Raw genomic sequence first — 22553 nt, 5'->3', positions numbered from 1 at the left:
AAAGTACAGTAAATATGCAATTTTAAGCGCATTTTGGTAAAAAGAGTAATTTTTAGAAGGGCGAGTCCCAAACTAGGCTCCATTATTACGATCAGTCTCAAGTCATAGTCAAGACTCAGAAAAGCATTTGTATGAAATAACTAAGAATCATATCATAACCAGACCTGTCACAGAGATAGCGTGCTTGACTATAACCAGTGTGTGTATACCACGTGATAAATTGCGTCATAATTGCTACTTCGGAAGGCAATAGTTTCTAATGAAGACTTTAAACAAAGATTACTTCACTATTTCGCCACCATTTTTAATGAAACATAGCGCAGTCTACGCCGTTTACGGATCCCCATCTTCGGTCTTTTTCCAGAGTTTGATTGGAGGTTTAGGTTGTTAAAACACTTCGACAAACCTTTTCACATTACGGCCGTCTGCCAGAGCACTGTCAAAACATTATTTTGGAAGCAATTGTGTCGAAGTGTTTGATGAAACTAATTACCTTATCAAACTTCGGTAATAAAACGAAGGTGGGGCTCTTTAAGCGGCATAGACTGCCCTTTGTTTTATTTACAATAGTGGGGTAAGGGAAAAGTTATCTTTGATTTAAGTCTTTATTTTAAGCCTTCCGACGTAGCATATATGACGTAATATATCACGTGGTATACACACACTGATAACGCCGCTTTTGAGTTTAAGGACTGCAAAGTTTAAGTGAAACATGCATCGATCACTGCAAAATTAGATTAAATGCCAAAAAAATGGGCAATATTTCCATTATATGCAAGATAAAGTTACCATACTTGATTGTTTTAAGTGTCAATGCCAATACATCATGTAGTTGCTGAGTTATCGTCTTATATGTGCGTACATGTAAAACCTTAACCAGAATTTCTAAGTCAAATAGTACATTATATGCATGATGGTGTTTTTTTAACTTGATTAAATAAGAAGGTTGAATGGTTGGGAGCCTGTGTATAAAGTTTCAATGCAATACATTATGTATTCGCTGAGGTATTGCCTTATCAAAATGTGGTACCATGCAAACCCTTAACCAGAATCTCTAAGTCCAATAATAAAGGGCCATTATTTGCAAAATAGAATTATCTTACTTGGTTATTCAAGTAGGTTGGATAGTTGGGTACCATTGTATAAAGACTCAATGCAATAAATCAAGGAGTTGCTGAGATTTCAGCCAATGTGTGCATACTTGCAAAACCTTCACCAGAATTTCTGTGTTCAACGATAAATGGCAATTCTTTGCATTAAATGCATGATAGAGTTATCTAACTTGATTAATTTAGTATATTGGATAGTTCGGAACACGTGTCTATGTTTCAATGCAATTCATGTATGTTTTGACTTAAATGTGGTTAGATGCAAGTTTACGTTAACCAATAATAGTGTATTTCGTAAGGAAGAAGGACATAAGTTTTAATATTTAATGTAGTAATGCATAAACTTTAAATTCAGCATTCTCTTCCTGCGATATATGTTAATGCGACAATTGCTCACGATTTGGATTAATTCGATTTTATTCAAGGTTCGTTCTTTTTAAAGAATTTATATCGATTTAATACTGTTTGTTATGAAGGATGTCCAATGGTGTTGATAAAAAGTATAATTGCTAATATTACGAGTTCTGTGATATATTTACTATAAACTAATACGCTGCATCAACAGGTTTCAATCATTATTGCCGGGAACGTAATAGTTCAATATTACTAACTACGATAAGTCAGATATCCAGGAGTGAAAGTGAAACGTTTTTCTTACGTTAATTTAACCTAAGTATTTCACCCATTTTATATACCAAGCAATAATGCTGCAGCTGACAATGTATTAATATATACAGAAACATAATCAATAATAGTGTGTCTAGTATAATGTCAAAATACAGATATGATGCCCAAATTGAAGAGTGACTGTATTGTTTGATTGTGAAACCCCTGTTGAATAATGATTTCATCTGTAAATGGAGATAAACAACATACTTTACTGCACCATTTATGCGAGTACATATTTAAAACTCTACAACATTTATGAGCGCCAATATAACACTATTAGTATAGATAAAATACCATCAAAAGTATTTTCACATTTCTAGATGAAAATAATGCTAGCGCAGAATAATACAACATACAAGATTAATGGTTATTTGATACCAAAAGTAAATGAACAATTATTTGTAAAAATATCTGCCAAAAAAAGAGTGAGAATATAGGTTTATAATTATATAGGTATTTATTCGAGATATAACAGTGACACATTATAATGCCAACTGCACAGGCATATAAAGCAAGAGCCAGTTTCTTTAACTTTAGTTTCATGTTTAAATGTAACAACATTGAAATAAACAATATAAAGACAAAAGCGATTATAATGATCATATCAAAAGTTTGAGGCTGACTAATAGTAGGAATTTGATAATTGTATGGAATACACCAATTGTCTTTACATGTACAGTAGATCATATAGCATCAACTGCAACGGAAAATTGATGGTACGAAATTATCTTCTTAGGAGTATTTGCTTTATACTGAAACTACTATAGTATACAGGTTCAACAGCAACTTCATCTCAGTTAAACTGCCGACAAACTGAAAACATATCTAAAATAGAGTATTTGAATTTAACATTAAAATCATGATTTATAAATTTTAACAATGATAATAAACTGATTTCTTATATTAATTTATTTTTTAAACTTTAGTGAATTTATGTTTGTTAATGAAGGATATAACATGATATAAGAAAACTCAATAGTAAATTCATGAAACACGTTTTCTGATATTGATAAAAACGAGCCATGGCGATTTACCTTAGTTACCCTAATTAAGTTAAATGTACTGCTTAGCCTGAAATACTTGCATGTTTATACCGCTGGAACATGGCGACTCATATTAATATATTTTGTTTACACATATTTACATTTTATTGCATTTGGTATAATCTTTTCTATCAAGAGATACATGTTTTACTTACATTTGCTTTATGAGTTAGAATTTACACAGACATATATGTACATACACATTCATATGATTTTTTTAAACCTTCAATTACCAATAATTTATCATGAAACAGACAAGCCATTAATAACTGCATTGGTACAGCCTCTGCATATGTCCCTATGTTATCGTAGATGGTTGTGACTAATTTCCTGAAATAAACAAAGAATTGTTGTGAAGTGGTACTTTTGTTTCATAATTAATTATTTTCCTGAAACTGTCTTGCAGCAAAACCTTCATCATGATTATTATATTATATTATAGAGTATGTATGATGTATCTTAAGGTGACTCGCTCATGGTCTGTAAAATGCACTTTTTTAATTACGAAATAAAGGGTGGCAAATCATGAAGAATGTTAAAACAAAAATAACAAAAGATGGAACCCTTCAGCAAATGTTGATGTTTGGTGAAAACTCGTCTTTGAAGACCACGTAAGCGTTTATAAAGCGATTCAAATTTAATTACGGTTATGGTGTTGCGTGATTGGTTGATTGACATTATCACGTGATGTTATCAATATATCCTTAATAAGTCAATATATCCACCCCTTTTTTAGAGTCCCGGTGGCCGTGTGGACTTGCCGGCTGTTTTCTTATTTTTTCTTGACTTTACCGGCGTGGGTTCGAACCCCACTAAAACCAAAATACTGCTTTAAGCTTTACTGGATTTATTTATGCAATTTCGATATCATACAGTAAAATTTATTAAATAAGTGTTTTCAGATGCATTACCGGGAAAACTAATTTTTGGTCCAAAACATGAGCGAGTCACTTGAACATAAAATGCATTACGCATAACTGTGAACCAACACTTTAGGGTTAGGGTTTAGGTTTGATTTGGATTTCGTTTTACAAAAACGGATGTGTCGCCAGTTTTGAGCATCCACCATAATCAGACCATTACAATACCAATTGTAATGTAAGATGGGAAGAATTTGTTGTAGAAAGGAAACTTCGTCTGATAATTAATACCCTTTGCTAAGATTTTATTATTACTTAGAGACCATATTTCTTTCTCGGAAACCCTTGCCGGGTGGCGGTATGAGATCCAGGACAGGGCCATTCTTTTACCAGCACCGATAATTGTCCTTTAAAGTCCCTCAGAGCTTCTGCAACCAATCTGGTTAAAGAAAGTAACAATAAATGTGTGACTGTATCTTTACCAAGAGGTCACGTGTTCTATCCCCGGCCGGGGAAAGTTCTCGTTGCCTCTCACATGGACACTCAGTACTAGTGAGTTTGACCCAGGAAGCGGAAACGAGAGTGATTATATATATGCTAATAGTGTTTTTCACAATAGAGCAAAAAAAAAATCGGCAAATATCCGTCTTTTCTCAGGTGGTTCATCATAAGTTTGGCTTTCTCACAGGCGTATAACGACAGGTGCCGAAAGTTGCCGGAGAAGTAAGAAATGAAAAAGTACGACTGCAGTCCGAATGAAAGTTTAGGCTGGCAAGTGACACAGTTACAATTGAAAACGACGTAAACAAGCACAAGACCAAAATAAATCTGATATCACTGAAATAAAAAATAAAAATTTCTTTTCGATAAAAACCGATAAATGAATTAAATTTCCATTGCAATACATGTTTGTCGTGAATCAAATTCTTTTGGTACAGACAGTCGTAGTCAGCAGAACTATGTGTTATATCGTAGACTGCCTACAGCCACTGCATGCCACAATTACTCAAAGTTTGGAAATACAATGCTATTATTGACATGAAATGTGGTTTTTCCATGATTTAAGGATATAATGTCTATAAGATAGACATGTTTAGCTACTTGTATCATGTGTACATTTGATATTGCATAATGTTTAATTTGTAAGATGGAATGATGAAAAATTACTTCAACCATGCTTACAACGCATGTACAATCAAATATATCAGATATTTTTCAAACATTGACAATAAATTTTAAAGATAGCATAATGCAATTTTAGAACAATTTTTTTCCTGGGCTGTTGACAATTTAACATAAATTGCAACTGCACGATTTGGCCAGATATTTTTGCCGCGAAATGGTTTTATTACTATTTATTCTAGTTTTAAAATATGTCTTATAAATACGGCGGAGTCAAAACCTACCTAAAGCATTTGGAACTGTACACTAAACAAAATTCCTAACCGGCCACCTTCTAATATTCCTTTCCCTGTGAAATACGCCTAATTACAAAAAGACCATTACATCTTACACATGCTGTGATAACTTGGTTCACATATTTCGCGTTGTCAAAAAGATACAGTGTCTCAAATGATAACACCCTCAATCATAAAAGTCACAAAATCTAACATAGCGTGTAAAGGAAGAAAAATAAAAAATACCACCCTTAGTCACTTTTAAATGGTATTACATCATATGTGAGACTGAAACACAGTCATCAGCGGCTTAATTAGTTCAAATGAATGTTCAACTTTAACATTACCATCTATGTGAAACAAAGCCAGAGTTAAAAGATTGCTAAAAATACAAAAACAATGAAAATTTTGATTCCCTATGGAATTTGCATAGTTATTTCTTTTCCTTGTGACTTTTGGATTTAGGAGTAACCGCATATGAACTCTGTGTTTTCTCTGCCGTTTATGCTTCGATTTAGCTGAATTTTTCAAAGAATATTGCCACGAGATGTTGGATATCGAATACTGAACTGTATATTGATTATACTTAATGCAATTTTCAAAAAGGTTACTTTACTAAGTGGACGGTTAGGAATTTTGTTTCGTGTACACACGTATTACTTGAGTGAACCGTTGACATGAAAATGAAGTTATAAAATCAGTTCGGTCTCTAAATGGTGGGAGCCAAATGCGTGTCCCCTTACGTAGGTAACTCTTTTTAAAAATAAAATAAGGAGGCAACCATTTACTAGCAATCTGAACGCCAACATTCAGTGAAGTTACATTTTGGAACAAAATTAATATTGCATGTACCAGTATAAGAGCAGTTTCAAGATACTTCTTAAATTGTTCAGATAAACACTCACTCACTTTTGATTTTTATTCCTAATTTAACTATAAGTAATATTTGCTTCTCCTTCTTAACGTATTCGATTTATTCGAGATAAAATTTGTGCAATATGTAAATTGTTAAGTGGTCGTCTGGGCAAGAACCAACCATATTTTAAGTGTTAAATAGACATTGAAAACGTTATACGAAATGCTTAAACAAAAACAATGAAAACACTTGATGATGTAAATGATACAAGTCTGATTTATCTTTAATTCAAATCTTCTCCGAACGAGAAAAACAGCTGCATTAGACACCATTGAACCACACAATGAGCCGTTTTGAGTTAAATTATTCAAAATACTCAAGTAAAACAAATGCAAACTTCGCTTTACTTTACTTTAATCTTGACTTCGTTTCCAAAATCTTAGTTCTTTTAAAAGTAAATGTTTTTTACAGTATGGTCCCAAAATATAGTATACATGTATGTCGTATTTAGCCCACACTGTTTTGCGTAAATATCTACCATTATTTCTTCTAAACATATTTCTTCAATTGTTTCTGTTGCAGTACGGATATAGAGTGCGGATAACAGACATAATGATATTCCACATATTAGTTTTGCTTTGCATAACTCGATCATATATTTCTGGTATGTACACGTTTTATTTTATTATATAATAATGTTTTTTTAATGGTATATATTTTTTCATTGAGTGAAATACGAATGCCAAAGAAACTGATTTCATCATTTCTATTTATTATCGTTCAGTGACTGTAACACTAAACGAGACGGAGGTTGACTGCAGCCTAAGGTGTGCCTGTTGTAAGGGTGGAGAAGCACGGTGCTTCATTAAGAATAACTATGTAGACGATTTCTGTCATGATGGCTGCGTTGATACCATATTTGGTTACAAGTGCAAACATAAATGTCCCGTCCAATGCTATACATGCGACCAATATAACGGATCAATATGCACAACGTGTAACGACACGCATTATGGGATAAATAGTAACTGTAAGAAGACATGCTCAGTCGGTTGTAGTGATGGAACTTGTAATAAAACGGATGGAACTTGTAGTCCATGTGCAGACAATTTCGAAGGGAACAAATGTGAAACATGCATACATGGAAAATATGGCATAACTTGCTCACAAAACTGCACGCATCAAAATTGCCGTTGTACATTGAAAGACGGATGTGATTCTTGTAAGGCAGGATTCTACAAAAAGGGGACTTTCTGTCAAACAGCTTGTTCTACCGGATGTATGAATGGCACGTGTAATGACAATGGAAGTTGCCAGTGTAGTAAACAGTTTACTCCTGGCTCGTCTTGCACGGAATGTATAACTGGATATTATGGAATTGAGTGCAGAACAAAATGCCCAAGCGGATGCAGTGGTGGAGTGTGTATGCGAAATGGTACTTGCAGGAATTGCTTGGCTGGAAATTACGGAGAACAATGCGACAATACGTGCTATTTTGGATGCACTGATCAAGGTTGTATGAGAAATGGAACATGCAATGAATGTGTTACCGGTTACTTTGGGGAATACTGCAACAAAGGTTGTTCTGTTGGATGCAGTAATGGAACATGTATGAGAAATGGAATTTGCAATGCATGTGATACTAAATACTATGGAGAACAATGCAACACTACGTGCTCTGTAGGATGCAGTGGTGGAATTTGCATGAGAGATGGATCGTGTGAATGCACGCAAGGTTTTAACGGTTCAAAATGCGAAATGTGTATAGGAGGAACATACGGGAACTATTGTCAACATAATTGTAGTAGAGGTTGTTTAGCATTGAATTGTGAGAGGTATAACGGGTTCTGTGATTGCCAGTCTAATTTTACCGGAGGTAAATGTGACCAATGCGAAGAAGGATTTTACGGACATTCTTGTATTCTACGTTGCTCTGATAAGTGTGTAGGCAGGATATGTTCAATGTCCGATGGTAAATGTACTAACGGTTGTAAGGATGGATATTATCCAGACGATTCCGGAAGTTGCATTTCCTGCGAAATAAGATACAAAGATAAAGACTGTAGCTACGAATACACAGGTGAGAATCAACACTACTCATTGAAATAATAGCCCAGGTTTTTATGTTTTGTTTTTGTTATTATGTGTATTATTGAGCTTTTTCATATTTAATTTTATTGAAATTCGTGTTTTCAGCACGTGTTTTGAGATTATTTATATTCTGGTTTTGTTTCATTAACGCAGTGTTTTGCACTAGTTAATGTTTTACCTGATGTAAAGAAAATTGATATATTTAAAAGATACATATTTATTGATTTAGTTAAAAAGCAGTCCGTAGAAGCTGAGACGCCTGTAGGAGCTATTGCGGGGGGAATAGGTGGTGGTGTTGTAATCATTTGCATTATTTTAATATTACTTCTTCGTCAAAGGTATGCACGTTTTAATTTTGCTCATCATTAAGGTGGAAAGCGACTATGAATTTTTTTTCGAGTTACTGTCTGAAAATTGGTATACGAATAGAAGAGCATATGCCCAATTATGGACTTTTTTACTTTTTCAATATTCGGAACGGTTTTGAAACTATGACTCCTCACACAAATATACCACTGATGTCAATTTTGACACGTCTCTCATATTTTTGCGTTCCAGCTACAATAACCGATAGTTTCATCAATTCTTCGTTTACCGCTAAGAAATTTAAACCTCAAGTGCGTCTTGTAAAAACGTTCACGCTCACATATTTTTCTTTCTATTGTTTTACGTTATTTATTTAAAATTCGTCTTTAACGTCATTTTTCGCGGGAAAAACGGCGTCGTGTTTTGCTGAAAAAAGTGCGCCTTTCTTTAATTCTTGAAAAAACTGCTCGTTTAAATACATGTATTCAATGTTTTATTACAAATCGCCTGATATCAAAAAAAGGGTACCTCACCGAGTTCGTTTTTGCACAGAATCCAATAATCTAACCCCTATACCTGTTTTTTTCATTACGTATTGTTATAAAACGTTTAGCATGACGTAAATCGAACTATTATTTACGCTAATAAGAGCTTAGCTTTGAATAAACCACTGATCAATAACATATAACAGTTGTTGTTAATTTTAGTTAGATTGATAATTCAACATTGTTTTCTTCTGTTGAATTACGAATAGTTAACATTTTTAAATAATTAAAGCACTGATTGTAAATGAACTATAGTTAAAGTGTCATGCTTATCCAAAATCCATGCATAAACATGTATAACAAGATCAATTTTGTCTAATAAAACTTTAACTTCTTACTCAATTATGCATTTATGGAAAAATTAATTACTGATTACAAGATTTTAACCGCGTGTTTAATAATAGAATGCACAAAAATATTAAATTATTGGTGAATGCTAAAATATTTACTGTGGTCTACTCTAATCTCAAAATGTAAAAATACCATGTTTAATGCTCATTTCTTTCAAATCAACTCGGTATTTCTCATAAGAACCTTTGTTTTCGACAAGATTTCTGCATCCAAGCGTCAGATCACATACGACCTTACTTTCATGAAAGTCAAATAGACTTATTTTATTTGCATGTAGAATGTAAGCTTTTTATTTATACTTATATATAGCTATATCCTACCTATATAAATATTTTGACAACAATATGCTATACTTTTAAACTGTACTATTATTGTATATACTATTATTTATGTTCTATGTCTATCAATGTTTGGATATATTATGAATATGTCCAGCCATGGGGAAAATAAGATATTGAGTTGAGTTGAGATGGGAGAGTAAGTGTGCATCTTATATAAGCTCATTTTGTTAAGGGTTGTTATAGCACGCACGCACGCACGCACGCACGCACGCACGCACACACACACACACACGATTATACGCACGCCCATACACACGCACACACAAGCACGCGCACACACACGCTCTCACACAATGTTTGTTATACATGTGGAATATTGATTTGAATAAGAGTTTCACTTTAAAATTCTGTATGTTTTAAATTAACGCCGATTGACCCCGTTATATATTGACCACATGAGCCATTTTCTTTCTGTTCAAAGAATAACCGATCATTTTTTAACGTCAAGAACTGACCATCCCCCACACCCCTCCCCAAACCTTTGCGTGTTCAAGAGTTATATTCACTACCGAACTTAGTCAATAATATGGTTACCAATATTAGTGGAATTTATTAATTGTATATGTTTTTATTCAACGATAACCGATTGACTACATCAAACTTAGATTAAAAACACTGAACTCTATAGTCGCGTATTTTATAGATCTGTATACTATTACATTTTCTCCAATAGTGACATACAGAAGAAAACTTGGATGTTTTTTTTTTGGGGGGGGGGGGCTGCAGCACCTCTACTGCCGGGATCCGTTTGTGCTTATTACAATGCAGATTTCTGTCGATTATCATTTTTTGGTTTGTTAGTTATATTTTGTGTATGAAATAATTGTCACACACTGGATTTACTATACTTTTGCTTAGTTTAGAGCCTTATAACTGCAGATTTCTACTAATACTTATTAAAGAAATTGGTAACTAATAAAGTAGTAGAACCGTTTATTGTTGTGTTATTACTGTAGATGTATAATTATATAAAAAACAAAGCACTAATCAGCATAGTCACAGCTCATAGCATAGTGACTGGAACGATTATTGATGTGTATTATCAAAATATTATAATTGGGCAAATGAGATTGCTTAATAATAAAGAAAGCCCCTCATTAAAATAGCCGCCAGATTTAAGTCCTTTATGTATAAAGCTGGTTATTCAGCGCCCGTCTTGTGTGGAATTAGATATTTTCACAACAACAATAACAAATATCCCTAACATAAAACTGATCAGACACTCTAAGATTTCCAATCTTTCTATTTAATAAACAAAAACAATTCGATTAACGTCATGCTAAACGTTTAAATACACTACGTATTGAAAAAAGAAACAGGTATAGGGGTTAGATTATTTGATACTGCGCAAAAACGAAGTCGGTGAGGTACCCTATTTTTGATATCGGGCGATTTGTAATAAAACATTGAATACATGTATTTAAAAAAATCAAAAATTAAACGAGCAGTTTTTTCAAGAATTAAAGAAAGGCGCACTTTTTTCAGCAAAACACGACGCCGTTTTTCCCGCGAAAAATGACGTTAAAGACGAATTTTAAATAAATAACGTAAAACAATAGAAAGAAAAATATATGAGCGTGAACGTTTTTACAAGACGCACTTGAGGTTTAAATTTCTTAGCGGTAAACGAAGAATTGGTGAAACTATCGGTTATTGTAGATGGAACGCAAAAATATGAGAGACGTGTCAAAATTGACATCAGTGGTATATTTTGAGGAGTCATAGTTTCAAAACCGTTCCGAATATTGAAAAAGTAAAAACAGTCCATAATTGGGCATATGCTCTTCTATTCGTATACCAATTTTCAGACAGTAACTCGAAAAAAAAATCATAGTCGCGTTCCACCTTAAGTTGTTGCTGTGTTTTGTATCGTTTTGTAGTATGGTGTTACATTTTGTATGACTTCCTTATTTCCTGTTTCTACATAATGTGTGCTCGAAACAATTCAATATCATAATGGCCACTTAATAATTGAGCTCTACATGGATTTATGAGCTTCTCAGAAGACTTATCCTCTTAAACCATAACATAATTTCAACCAACCTTGACATGAACAATCGTTGGTTTGACCTCTATAATCGTTATTATTTAATATACAACACTGGTTTTCATGACTACGGAAAGTACACTCGTTTTGTAAAAAAACAACAGCGGAACGAAAATCGTAATCATTCGTTCAAAACCATTGCCGGTCAAGTCCAGCTTATTTTTATTAATTGGCGCAGTGAAATTGTCAACTCTTGACGTATTTGTTTATATACATTTGTCATTTAAGCAGACTCAAACTTATATACCTAGCGTTCACAGGAAAAAAAGTTGTCGCAGATGCAATTTTTAAGTTCAAATACTGTCAAGGGTAATTTCCCCTCTATGAATGTTTTGGATACCTTCTTTACTGTCAGTCAACAGGCAGCATAAGGTTATGTATTTTCAATTAACATTTATTTCAACAGTGATTCACATCCACATATATTTAAAGCACTTGCATTATGTCATGTTCAGCTATAACTCAAATTAGCAATATATGCTCATTATGGCCATTTCGTTTACAGAATTATTCGCATGTTTGCCTTGAAAAGACTCGGAAGAAATTCTCAGACCACCTCAGAAGTCATTCGTACCGAAGAATTGAACACAAAATGTAAATTGCCTTGTATTGCATTGCGTGCTTGCGTGCGTACGTGCGTGTTTGAGTGTGTGTGTTTTCTGTGCGTGTGTTTACTGTGCGTGTGTGTGTGTGTGTGTGCATGTGAGTGAGTGTGTATGCTTTTAATATGTGTATGTCAGTTTGTCTGTCGGATTACGTGTAAGGATAGATGGATATTTGGATGAATGTTACAAACTTTGTACAAAACAAGTCTTCTTGGGGTTACCTATTAGTTTATTATTATTATTTGTTTTATTATTGAGTTTCCTCAAGTTAATGCATACTCTGATAAAATTTACCATTTACGTTTTTACTTTATTCGGGATTGTTGGGATAAGAGTGTGGTTGTACACACAAACTACACCGGTAAAAAGAAAACCACACCTTACCAGTGTTGTATTCATAGTTTCTTTTCACCGTAACCTTCATTTTTCAAGATCATAGAAGTTCAAGGAATTGGATCTGGCATTTGCCCACTAGCAGTATGTATAGATTATGTATTTACGGTTATTACAGATACAGATGTCATTCACGAAGAAGAAAACACTACGGAATACATCAATAACTCGGTCGCTCTGCAGAAGCCTAAAATTTCTGTTGATTCCCTTGAGCACTATATTGATTCATTGACAGAAGATGGTACAAGAGCCGTATTTGATGTAAGTGTTCTGACACTACATCTATGTTGAAAAATAGCCTAAATGGCACACTAAGACATTTTATCACGGAATATGCTTTCCAAGAGTTTAAGCCCCCAGTAGACTCGTGTTCCAGTGAACAGTCTAACTGACCGCTCAAATCCGATTATTTATCGGTAAAGCCATTTTAAGGAGGGTGTGGTTTGTTTGTGCTGTTTTTATTTGAGTGATGGCGTAAGTTTGTTTTTAGCGTTAGTATATTTTCGACTACTTGCCTTGTCCCTGCAATTTTCATTGTATTATTAAAATATGGTTATCAATTTATTATTATCTCCGTTTAAAAAAGATATTGCCTTAAAAGGGCACACTATTTAATTTCTTGAATGCATTATGATTATAAAATTTTACTCATTTCACTCTTTAGATCAAATCAGAAGTAAAACAACATATGATTTGTATACAGTTTAAAAAATAATATCTTGATAATATTTTGTTCTAATTAATAGCTATGCGGCCAAAATATTCCCACTTAAAAGCGTCAAAATATCGCTAACATTATCTATCTGTAAACAAAACGTATGCGTGTCGTTTTGTTTTGATATTTACAGTCAAATGATTGAAGCATGATAATGCATTAAAATTAAAACAAATATGTTTTGCATAACCTATATTGTTCCACTTTAAAACGAGTTTTGGCAAATTCATTTAAATCCAGAATGCTTTATCTGATTTGAATCGATCCTTCAATAAACGTAGAAACACACTATCATTAGGCCTTGTATTTGATTTAGGTGGAAGTCATTGGGATTGAAAAATGGATAGTTTATCAGTAGTTCAGCTTGGAAAATAATACGTATGCCTCGATTTCAAAAACATACATACTCAAAAATATATATTTCTCTCTTACTACAATGATTTATTGTATTTGTGACTTTTGATTTATTCTTATTACTGCTTTAACTATATTTACTAGAGCTTTCAACAAGGACTCATTAAGCCGTATGCTCACTCACAAAGAAGTGATAACGTGCCAAGGAACAGATACAGGGGAATATATCCATGTATGTATAGACTAATTATACACCAGTCAATTGTAACAACGCCTCAGGTCCAGATAATAGCGGGGACTTTGACTTTCGGGTAAAGCCCGGGTAAAATCCCCGACCTGCGGGGACACACTGCTGGAAAAATCCCCGCCAAATGCCCCTGAACCACAGGGATCCTAGGTATGACCCATTCCCCGCTATTTTTGCGCGAAGACAAAACCACCGCATTCACACGGCACTGCGGAGGCACCTGGATGGTAAAAACATGGCCCATTTCCCTGGCTTTCCCTGGTATACCCCGGACCTGGGGGCCGTGGTTACAATTGACTGGTGCATTATACACCAACCACTATGTTGATGACTGTAGATATGACATCGTCAGCAAAGTTGGTCCTTTGGAGACGGTATCAAAATAGTTTCGATTTGTGCGCTAGTGTGGCATAATACTTCTTATACAGCACATTTTCCTCCATTTCATGTTCGTTTACAATGGCACAAACCTATTAAAAGTGAATGTGCAATCGTACGACTGCATTTTGTTTGTTTTATTAATAATTTGTTTAAAAAACAATGCATATTATCTAACTCATAGTTTCATTTTGCTTTGTCGCAGATGACGATTGCAGAGTAAAGCTTCGAGATGAAGATTCGGACTATATCAATGCAAGCTTTATCGATGTAAGCATTTGAGGTTTGCTTAATAAAACACATATAACAAAATGGGCCGATTGTTCAGATTGAGAAAAAATGATAATATGTAACAAAGGAAATAGTTTGCAAATTTTAAGGTATTTTGATAGCAAGCGTTGTTATATTCACTATATTTCTTCGGGTTGTTTCAATTTTTTAACAATAAGGATCGTCTAAATTGATTTCAAATTACTGAATTTGAATCACACTCTCCCATTCGTTCAATTTACTTTTTAATTTGCTATTATAAGTAGTATACTTATGTTATATTAACATGTTCTTACATCCATGTTGATACATGTTGATGTTATAACTTTAAAATACTTGGTAATTTATCTTTATATTTTCAAGTTTATTATTGTGATTTTAGTATATTTTTAAGTGATGAAAGAAAAACATATGATTTAAATAATGTATATTTAGAGAGTAAGCTTATTCCCGTTTATGCCTTAACATACTAATAACGAGCCCACACGTGTCACTGAGGCTCAGGCTACATTAACATGCATCAAATGACCGCAAGTCTGTCATTGGGGATGTTTATCCATTTCCATCTGCAATGAAATGCTCAATTACAATTGACATGTGTCTGACAAACATCATTTCTGTCCATACAAGGAATGTCTGTACCTTTTGTTAATAACTGTTTTGTGATTAAATTCCTTCTCGAAGGACAGACTGTATGACGTTGTATTCCTTTTCTGCAGGGTTATAAGAAGAGTAAAGAATACATCGCCACCCTTGGTAAAACTATCACACTCTTAGGACTTAATTACATCTTAAAACACATACTTTAATAAATATGTAGTTCACCAGGACTGTACCTGAATCAAGTTTCAAGAAAACATATCTGAATACGAAGTTATTCGAATCTTATCAAATTAAATACCTGATTTGATTTTGCTTCCTCCATTCTTGGACTGAATGCTCTTTGTGAAATCCGGGCTCCAACTGTGAAATTAATAGTATAGACTGTATAGCTTACAATTTGAAATGATGTCTTTAGGACCAATGTCGCAGCAACTGGGAAAAGAATTTGAACCCTTCTGGCAAATGGTGTGGCAACAGAAGGTCGAGAAAATTGTCATGATCACGAACCTGATTGAAAATGCGGTAGTATTGTTGAATTAAAATATGAAGGATACTCGGTGTGAATATTACCATCTGAATAAAGAATGTGATATTGTCCAATGCAACAAGATGTAAATTTATTAAGGAAATATTCACAGTAATTAATGTTTTGGAATGATACACTTTTATTAAATTATATGCATTAACATGCCTTAACCTTTACATTAATAAAATCATAAAACTATGTTTAAACCATTAGTAAGCTTTATGTGTTGTGTTATAGTCGCTTAAATGTGAACAGTATTGGCCAAACGTTGGCACTAGCATGATGTATGGCGAGTTCAGAATCACATGCCATTCGGAGGACATGTATGCTGAGTTTACAAGGAGAGCTTTAACAATAATACGGGTATAAACATATTTTACACTTTATGTGCTTGACGTGGCTCTAATGTGCTAAAACGATAGACCAATTGCGAAATTCACTATTTACGTAGTACATATCAAAATGATTATTGACATTAAAAAAGTAATACAAACGTTATTACAAAGCATACGGAAGTATTCTACATATTTTAACAACTTGCTAATTGCATTTGTTTTCCTCTTGAAGGTAACCGGTGTCAGTGCTCTCTTTATTCAAAAAAGCGATAGAAACTCCTTTTTTAATTTAGTGTACAAGTCAGTTATGTTAAATTGAATAATGTCATTGCTGCATACTGCACGTACTCAATATGAACACTGAACATTTAAAGACGATGTTTGAGTCAATCATACACAATATCAGAGGTCATGTTCTTATTATTTTAAATTTATTACTTTATTACTTTTTAATTTAGAACGAGACCAGTTTATTATGCATAACAGTTTTGGTGAAAATCGAATAGAAATATCATTTAAATATTGACTACTGAATATTTTCGTATTTAGGAAAAAATGTTTTAAATCGTATCTCAAACCGTTCTGGATGTTTCTTATTTAGAAAATAAGATTAGTGACAAATAATAAGTATTACTAACATCGGTATTATTAGTAAAACAATACATATGTTTGCTTTCTCTAAGTCCTCCGAAGAAAGGTCTTTCTTTCAACTGCACTTCACATGTTGGCCTGACAAAGGCATTCCTGACGATGTCACAGCAATCATTGAGTTCAGACAAAGAGTACTAAATACGCCTACATCATTTAAAGGACCTACTTTGATTCACTGCAGGTATAGTTTCGTGATGTCTACCATTCTCAGTAAATTCGAAAATTGTACACATAAAAGTTAGGTGTTCGATGTTTCTTTTGCCATTGTTTTATTTATTGTAATAAGTACAGGTTATTGTTAGTTGGTGCTCTTCATAAAATCTAAACGCTCAAGCTAAGTTTTGACCAAATATTTAAAATACGCTAAAATTGCTCAAATGATTGTGGCTGAAACATCGTGTTTTCAAGAAACTCTGTAAATAATGTATTTAATAAATCGAACTTTCATTACGATATGACCTTTATACATTTCGCCAATTTGCAATGCTTTTATTTTGAAACACCTCTTAAACATGTTCATGTACATACTGTCAAAATAAAAGAATGTCCGTTCTATTTTATGATAAAGAGCAATTTATCAATTATTTTGTTCGCTTTTGTTTATCTTTGATACAACCAATACGTGTTTTTTTCACTTTACTGATATAAACCGACGGATATTCAAACTTTGATGCCACGCCAGGGGTTCAAAAAAACGTTTGACCGTAATACTTCCAAATTAATACATTACGACCCAATATACGGCAGACCTATCAAAGTGTACATGCACGGTATGAAAGACAAGTACTTTCATGCAACTGACTATCATTTTATTGATATTTATCTACTATCGGTATTTGCAGTACTGGTGTCGGACGAACGGGCACATATATTGCTCTGGACATCCTGACGAAGGAGGGTGAAGTTGAACGAGCAGTTGATATACCCGGATGTGTGGTCAACATGCGGCAGAACAGGCCGAACATGATACAGACTTTTGTATAATACAATTGAATCACCATATCTATGTTTAGTTCATATTTATGTAAAGCACATGTGGCAATGTAAATGATTGCCAGTATTTTTTCAATGGCGTTTTTAAGTGGGCAAAATATTATATTTCACGTGGCGTGTTACATTGATTTTCAATATATGTCCTGAATCCTTAAAGAACCCTATGGTATCCAAGTGATGTCCTTCTGTGAATGTTTTCCTGCATCAGCAAATTAGAATGCAATATATTGCATTTTAACCCTTTATTTATAATATCACATTTGAATATTATTGTTTAGTTCATATATGACAATTGTTTTGAAGGAGCAGTATCAATATCTCCACAAGGCTGTTGTGTATTCCCTGACATTCAATTGTACACCGATCAAGGCAGAACACTTTCAACAGTACATGAAGACAACAAGAAGAGCTGACTTAAACAGGCAATTCCAGGTTAATTTATATGTATTAGAAGTTTAGGTCCTTACATTTGGTGAACGTTTGGATATATTGGAACTCGTAGAATTATTCTGTTCTATATTTGAAATGTATTTGTAAATTAATTTAGTCTTTAAAACTCACCAAGCGTTGTTTTATGGTTTTTGAGGTCATACAAGAAAATATTGTGATTCAACAGGAAAGTATCATTTTAAAACTGTCCTTGAAATTCGTTGACAAAACAATGACGAATTCTATACTATACAGCAACTGCTACACACCATTGAACAGCGATCGAAACAGGAAGCAAACGCAGTCAAAAGGAACAAACAGCACTTGGCTAAAAATCGAGCCAATGCAGACATACCTGGTGAATATTTCCTTCTTCCTTTAAGTTCTTAACAAAACATACCTAGATTAATTACGGGATAAAAGCATGAATAACAAAGAAACAAAATGTAAACTGAGTCCGTATCCCGGTAGTTTTACCTAAAAACGGAAATCTTAACAAACATTCTTATTGCTCTTAAATAATAATACAAGTCGAACTAAATGGACAAATTTAAAGGCCACACTTAAGCAGACAAATACTTGTAATTGTAGGTGATGAAAATCGACCAAGACTCTACCTTGGGTTAACAACTGGAGCTTCAGATTACATCAATGCGGTGTACATACATGTGGGTGAATAAGGCTTAGAATAAGTTAGCAATTTTTCAATACATTTTATTGCCACAAACTTGAAAAGCGTTTTAAATAAGACGTTGAGAATAGGAAGATGGATCCTAATTATTTCTCAATTTCGTATTACATACACTGTAGATCTTGGTTTCAGACATAAATGTATTTGTAATTATTTGTATACCCTTTTACCATACTTGCACAATAAGAACGTGATAGTAGTATTTTCCTCCTACAGAGTTTCAAAGAAAAAAATCGCTTTCTGGCTGCACAGACGCCACTGCCAGAGACCGTTACTGACTTTCTGACATTGATCGTTCAAGAAAACTGTTCATGTGTTGTCAGCTTTGAACCAGACATGGACAAACAAAGGGTAAATGCTTCACATGTTGTTTCTTTACTTAATTATTAAAATCAACATTGCGGCCAAATCAAGATTTGGACATTTTTCGTTAAGAGTAAATAATGTTTTCTGACATTGTTTACTAACAGAATGTTGGAATTTACTACCCGGCGGAAAACATGCAGGCAATGACGAAGGGGTCATTTGAAGTCAGCTCTTCACGTGAAACCAAAAAACCACATTATGTTATGAGGAACCTTACGATACGATATAAGAAAGCGTCAGGGGTAATACGATTTATAACATCTTTGGACATTTGGATGTTTATTCTTTAGTATATGTATCCATCAAATGCTGGAAAATTATTTTGGTTGCGACAAACAATTACTAATTGATATGATTTCCATGACACAACGAATGAATAATGTGAACTTTGCATTGCGTGCTTTTAATAATATGCTCATAATCCGAGTTGAACGCTTATTAAATATAATCGAAATAACGGAAATGGAGCATTTCGTAAATATTTGTATACACTTCCAGCACCCTTCTGAGAAAACTCTGTCCCATATGCAGTTTACCGAATGGGATGAACTGAAGAATGTCCCTCTATCTATTGAAACGTTCCTTACCTTTCTGAATGACGTGGAGGAAATAGAAAACAAAGATGGACCGATTCTTCTTCATTGTTTGTACGAATTGTATTACTATGTTTGCATTGTACGGCTTGACAGCTTGCAGAAATAAGTTTGCCATTCATCAAAACGTCATATTTTAGACATTTCTCTGGTTTCTACATCTATCAGATTGTAGTCGTCTTCACAATCGGGTTAAAATAACTGCTTTTTATAAGTGTATTTATATTTCATATGAACTCCGTATATAGTTATTAGACAATTAATTCAATTAAATTAGATTGAATGTTATTGTTATATAATAATTGTTGATCACAGTGATGGTGCAAGTAGAACGGGGCTGTTCTGTGTTGTGTCAATGCTGCTGCAGAAAATGGCCATAGAACACGAAGTTAGTGTTCTGAATTCTGTTAGGAAAGTCAAGGTCATGCGACGATTGGCGATTCCGAATTTGGTAACTGTCTTTCGTTATAATAATTTTAGCGAGACGTCCTAGTTTATAAGCGTTATTAAACTGCTGATTTTTAGGATTGCGCATGGCTTTTATTTTAAACCATACGATTATTTACATTCGTGTATTATTATACACATAAATACCTTTTGTATCTTTGTTTATGATATGTTGTGTTATTTACTGAAACCAATAGCATTACATGTATTTGTGTGTTTTCAGGACCAATTCATATTCTGTCATGAGAGCATCCAAGAATATTTGCGAGCCTTTGACAAGGATGTGTATGCAAACTTCGCCGGTTACGACGAATAGAGACAGTGACATAAAATGGGCATGGACAACAAAAAAACGATGTATCTAAACGCTAGTTTCGTACAAACAAATACGCATTTGTATTGCTAATTGTTATCATCCTTGTTTAATCATCCAAATGGCAATCGCCTGACAACAAGTCCCATGCCTCACTATCAATCTTTCCCTAATACAATATAATTATACGTTTCAGTCAAAAGCTGACTTAAATTACGTAAAACTTGTTGCTATACATTTATAAATTTAAAATATCTGTCATTGACATTGGTTTTATTGATTGCATATTAAAACATCAACTAGTATAGTTTTCTGATTAACGAGCCTGTGAGGGACAACACATTATCTCGCCCTGTTTTTGCATTTGTTTGATAGGAATATCAAAATATTCTTAATATCACATAGTTATTTTCGTCAATGATATAACATTGTGTTACAAGTCATCAACTCAATACGTGAGTAAACTAATTATTCACTAATCTCAAAATACAACAACACAAACAGTTTAAGAATTGGCAATGTATTTGGTGAACATGTCGAGTGAATCTTAAATCATAAACGTAATAAATAAGTTACTAACTTATGTTAGACACTCACAGTGGAACTCTGTAAATAAAATAAATATTCATATTAATAGAAAACATGATACAGCAAAATCAACCTGAAAATAGGGATGGGATGGGCGGGAAATATGATCAAATTTTTATCTTCACTTTCAGACATCGTAAAATACCTTCTAATGTCACCAAATACAAATTAAACCTCGAGTGACGAAAACAGAATAGTTTTCCCCATATACCCAACAAAAACAGAGGAAATCATGTTACTAGTGTCCCGCAAAACTAATCTACCCGAATAGTGAAGTTCCACGGGTACTTGAACAATCTCCTGAAATCAATAATGTATATATTTTTCAAAACGTGAACAATTGTATTTTGTGAAATTTCCATGAAGAGAACACATTTTTATGACAAACTTTTTATTAATTTTATTTATCTGTTTATATGCCCATAATTTATGTGTTATTATCTGGTTAAACCACAATTACAAGACCATTGTTAGGATTACTTTCATTTTTGTGCAATACTTTAAAATCATATATTTGTATCTATTAAAATTTCTCAAACTGTCAATGTCAATAAAAGCATGACGTATATCTATTGTTTAGATTTCTTTTTTCATGTAGAATGTGTAAAATAGATGGCAGACTTAAGAGATCATGGCGTTTTTATCATTGTCAATGGTAGTCACACTATTAAGTCCAATTTTTAACTTGAGCATCCTGATCCAATCTTTACCAAATTTGGTTACACTATTTATTGGTATATTTCGACCATGAGTCAATCAAACTATTGTCTTACCAGTTATGGGCCTGGCATTGTCCAAATTCGACCATACCCTTTTACTTGAGAACTTTGTGTCAATGTTAATGGGCAAAACATTGTTCTATTTAATCTGAAGTAATTTCCCTCAAATTGTCAAAAATGTACCAAGTTTGCTTGTCTGCATACAACTAAAATAAGCATCTTTTATCCAATTTTTAGCTCTACTGGCCAAGGCCCGAAGAGCTTATGTGATGGTAATGTGTACGTAGTATGTGCGTCCGTGCGTCTGTAAACAATTCATTGTCATCAAGATACAGCCTTCAGTTTTGATTGTATCTCGATGAAAGTTGTACAGTATTTGGATATCCATTAGAGCTTGGTACCTTTCGAAAACCAGCTAGATCCGCCCATGCATGCCTAAATAATAGGCCTTGAAATGATTAGATTATGGGCCTTGATAGTATAAAAAAAATGTTATTGTGTAAAAAAAATGCTTGCGAACATGATACAGTCTTCAGTTTTGATTGTATCTCGATGAAACTTATTCAGATATCCATAAGAGGTTGGTTCTTTTCAAAAACAGCGATGTTGACCACACAAACCCAGCCAGTAGAGCATAGGCCCTTTTGGGCCTCTTGTTAACTAATGAGCTGACAATATTTATAGGCATTTGATCAAGTTTACCTAACTTTAAGCACTTCATA

The 22553-nt window shown here is 33.6% G+C and overlaps 1 protein-coding gene across 5 annotated transcripts; it reads left to right on the top strand.

Moving 5' to 3' along the window:
• Nucleotides 1–1400: 1400 nt before the first annotated feature.
• LOC128211713 (receptor-type tyrosine-protein phosphatase S-like) lies at nucleotides 1401–21682 on the top strand. 5 transcript variants are annotated; one of them, XM_052916732.1, is made up of 21 exons: nucleotides 1401–1534; nucleotides 6517–6598; nucleotides 6719–8014; nucleotides 8255–8363; nucleotides 12121–12209; nucleotides 12732–12874; nucleotides 13827–13914; nucleotides 14513–14577; nucleotides 15297–15333; nucleotides 15596–15702; nucleotides 15944–16069; nucleotides 16725–16873; nucleotides 17535–17670; nucleotides 17989–18117; nucleotides 18370–18472; nucleotides 18706–18782; nucleotides 19022–19156; nucleotides 19276–19413; nucleotides 19670–19818; nucleotides 20080–20215; nucleotides 20435–21682. In XM_052916732.1, the coding sequence occupies exons 1-21, from the start codon at nucleotides 1484–1486 to the stop codon at nucleotides 20525–20527; spliced, it is 3438 nt and encodes a 1145-aa protein (XP_052772692.1). In that variant the 5' UTR covers nucleotides 1401–1483; the 3' UTR covers nucleotides 20528–21682. The 5 variants fall into 5 exon arrangements, with proteins under 5 accessions (XP_052772692.1, XP_052772695.1, XP_052772697.1 ...); XM_052916735.1 differs by lacking the exon at nucleotides 8255–8363; XM_052916737.1 differs by lacking the exons at nucleotides 6719–8014; nucleotides 8255–8363.
• The last annotated feature ends 871 nt before the right edge of the window (nucleotides 21683–22553 follow it).

Source organism: Mya arenaria, chromosome 12 (genome assembly GCF_026914265.1).
Source record: "Mya arenaria isolate MELC-2E11 chromosome 12, ASM2691426v1".
Taxonomy (NCBI): domain Eukaryota; kingdom Metazoa; phylum Mollusca; class Bivalvia; order Myida; family Myidae; genus Mya; species Mya arenaria.
The sequence above is the reverse complement of the archived record's forward strand: the minus strand, read 5'-3'. Positions and strand labels throughout refer to the sequence as shown.

Excerpts from the sequence above, each read along its gene's own strand:
- LOC128211713 (XM_052916732.1), top strand. The coding sequence starts at position 1,484 with ATGTTAATGCGACAATTGCTCACGATTTGGATTAATTCGATTTTATTC. Across the intron at positions 16,874-17,534 it reads CCTACTTTGATTCACTGCAG|TACTGGTGTCGGACGAACGG; the intron begins GTATAGTTTCGT and ends CGGTATTTGCAG. Across the intron at positions 18,783-19,021 it reads TCAATGCGGTGTACATACAT|AGTTTCAAAGAAAAAAATCG; the intron begins GTGGGTGAATAA and ends TTCCTCCTACAG.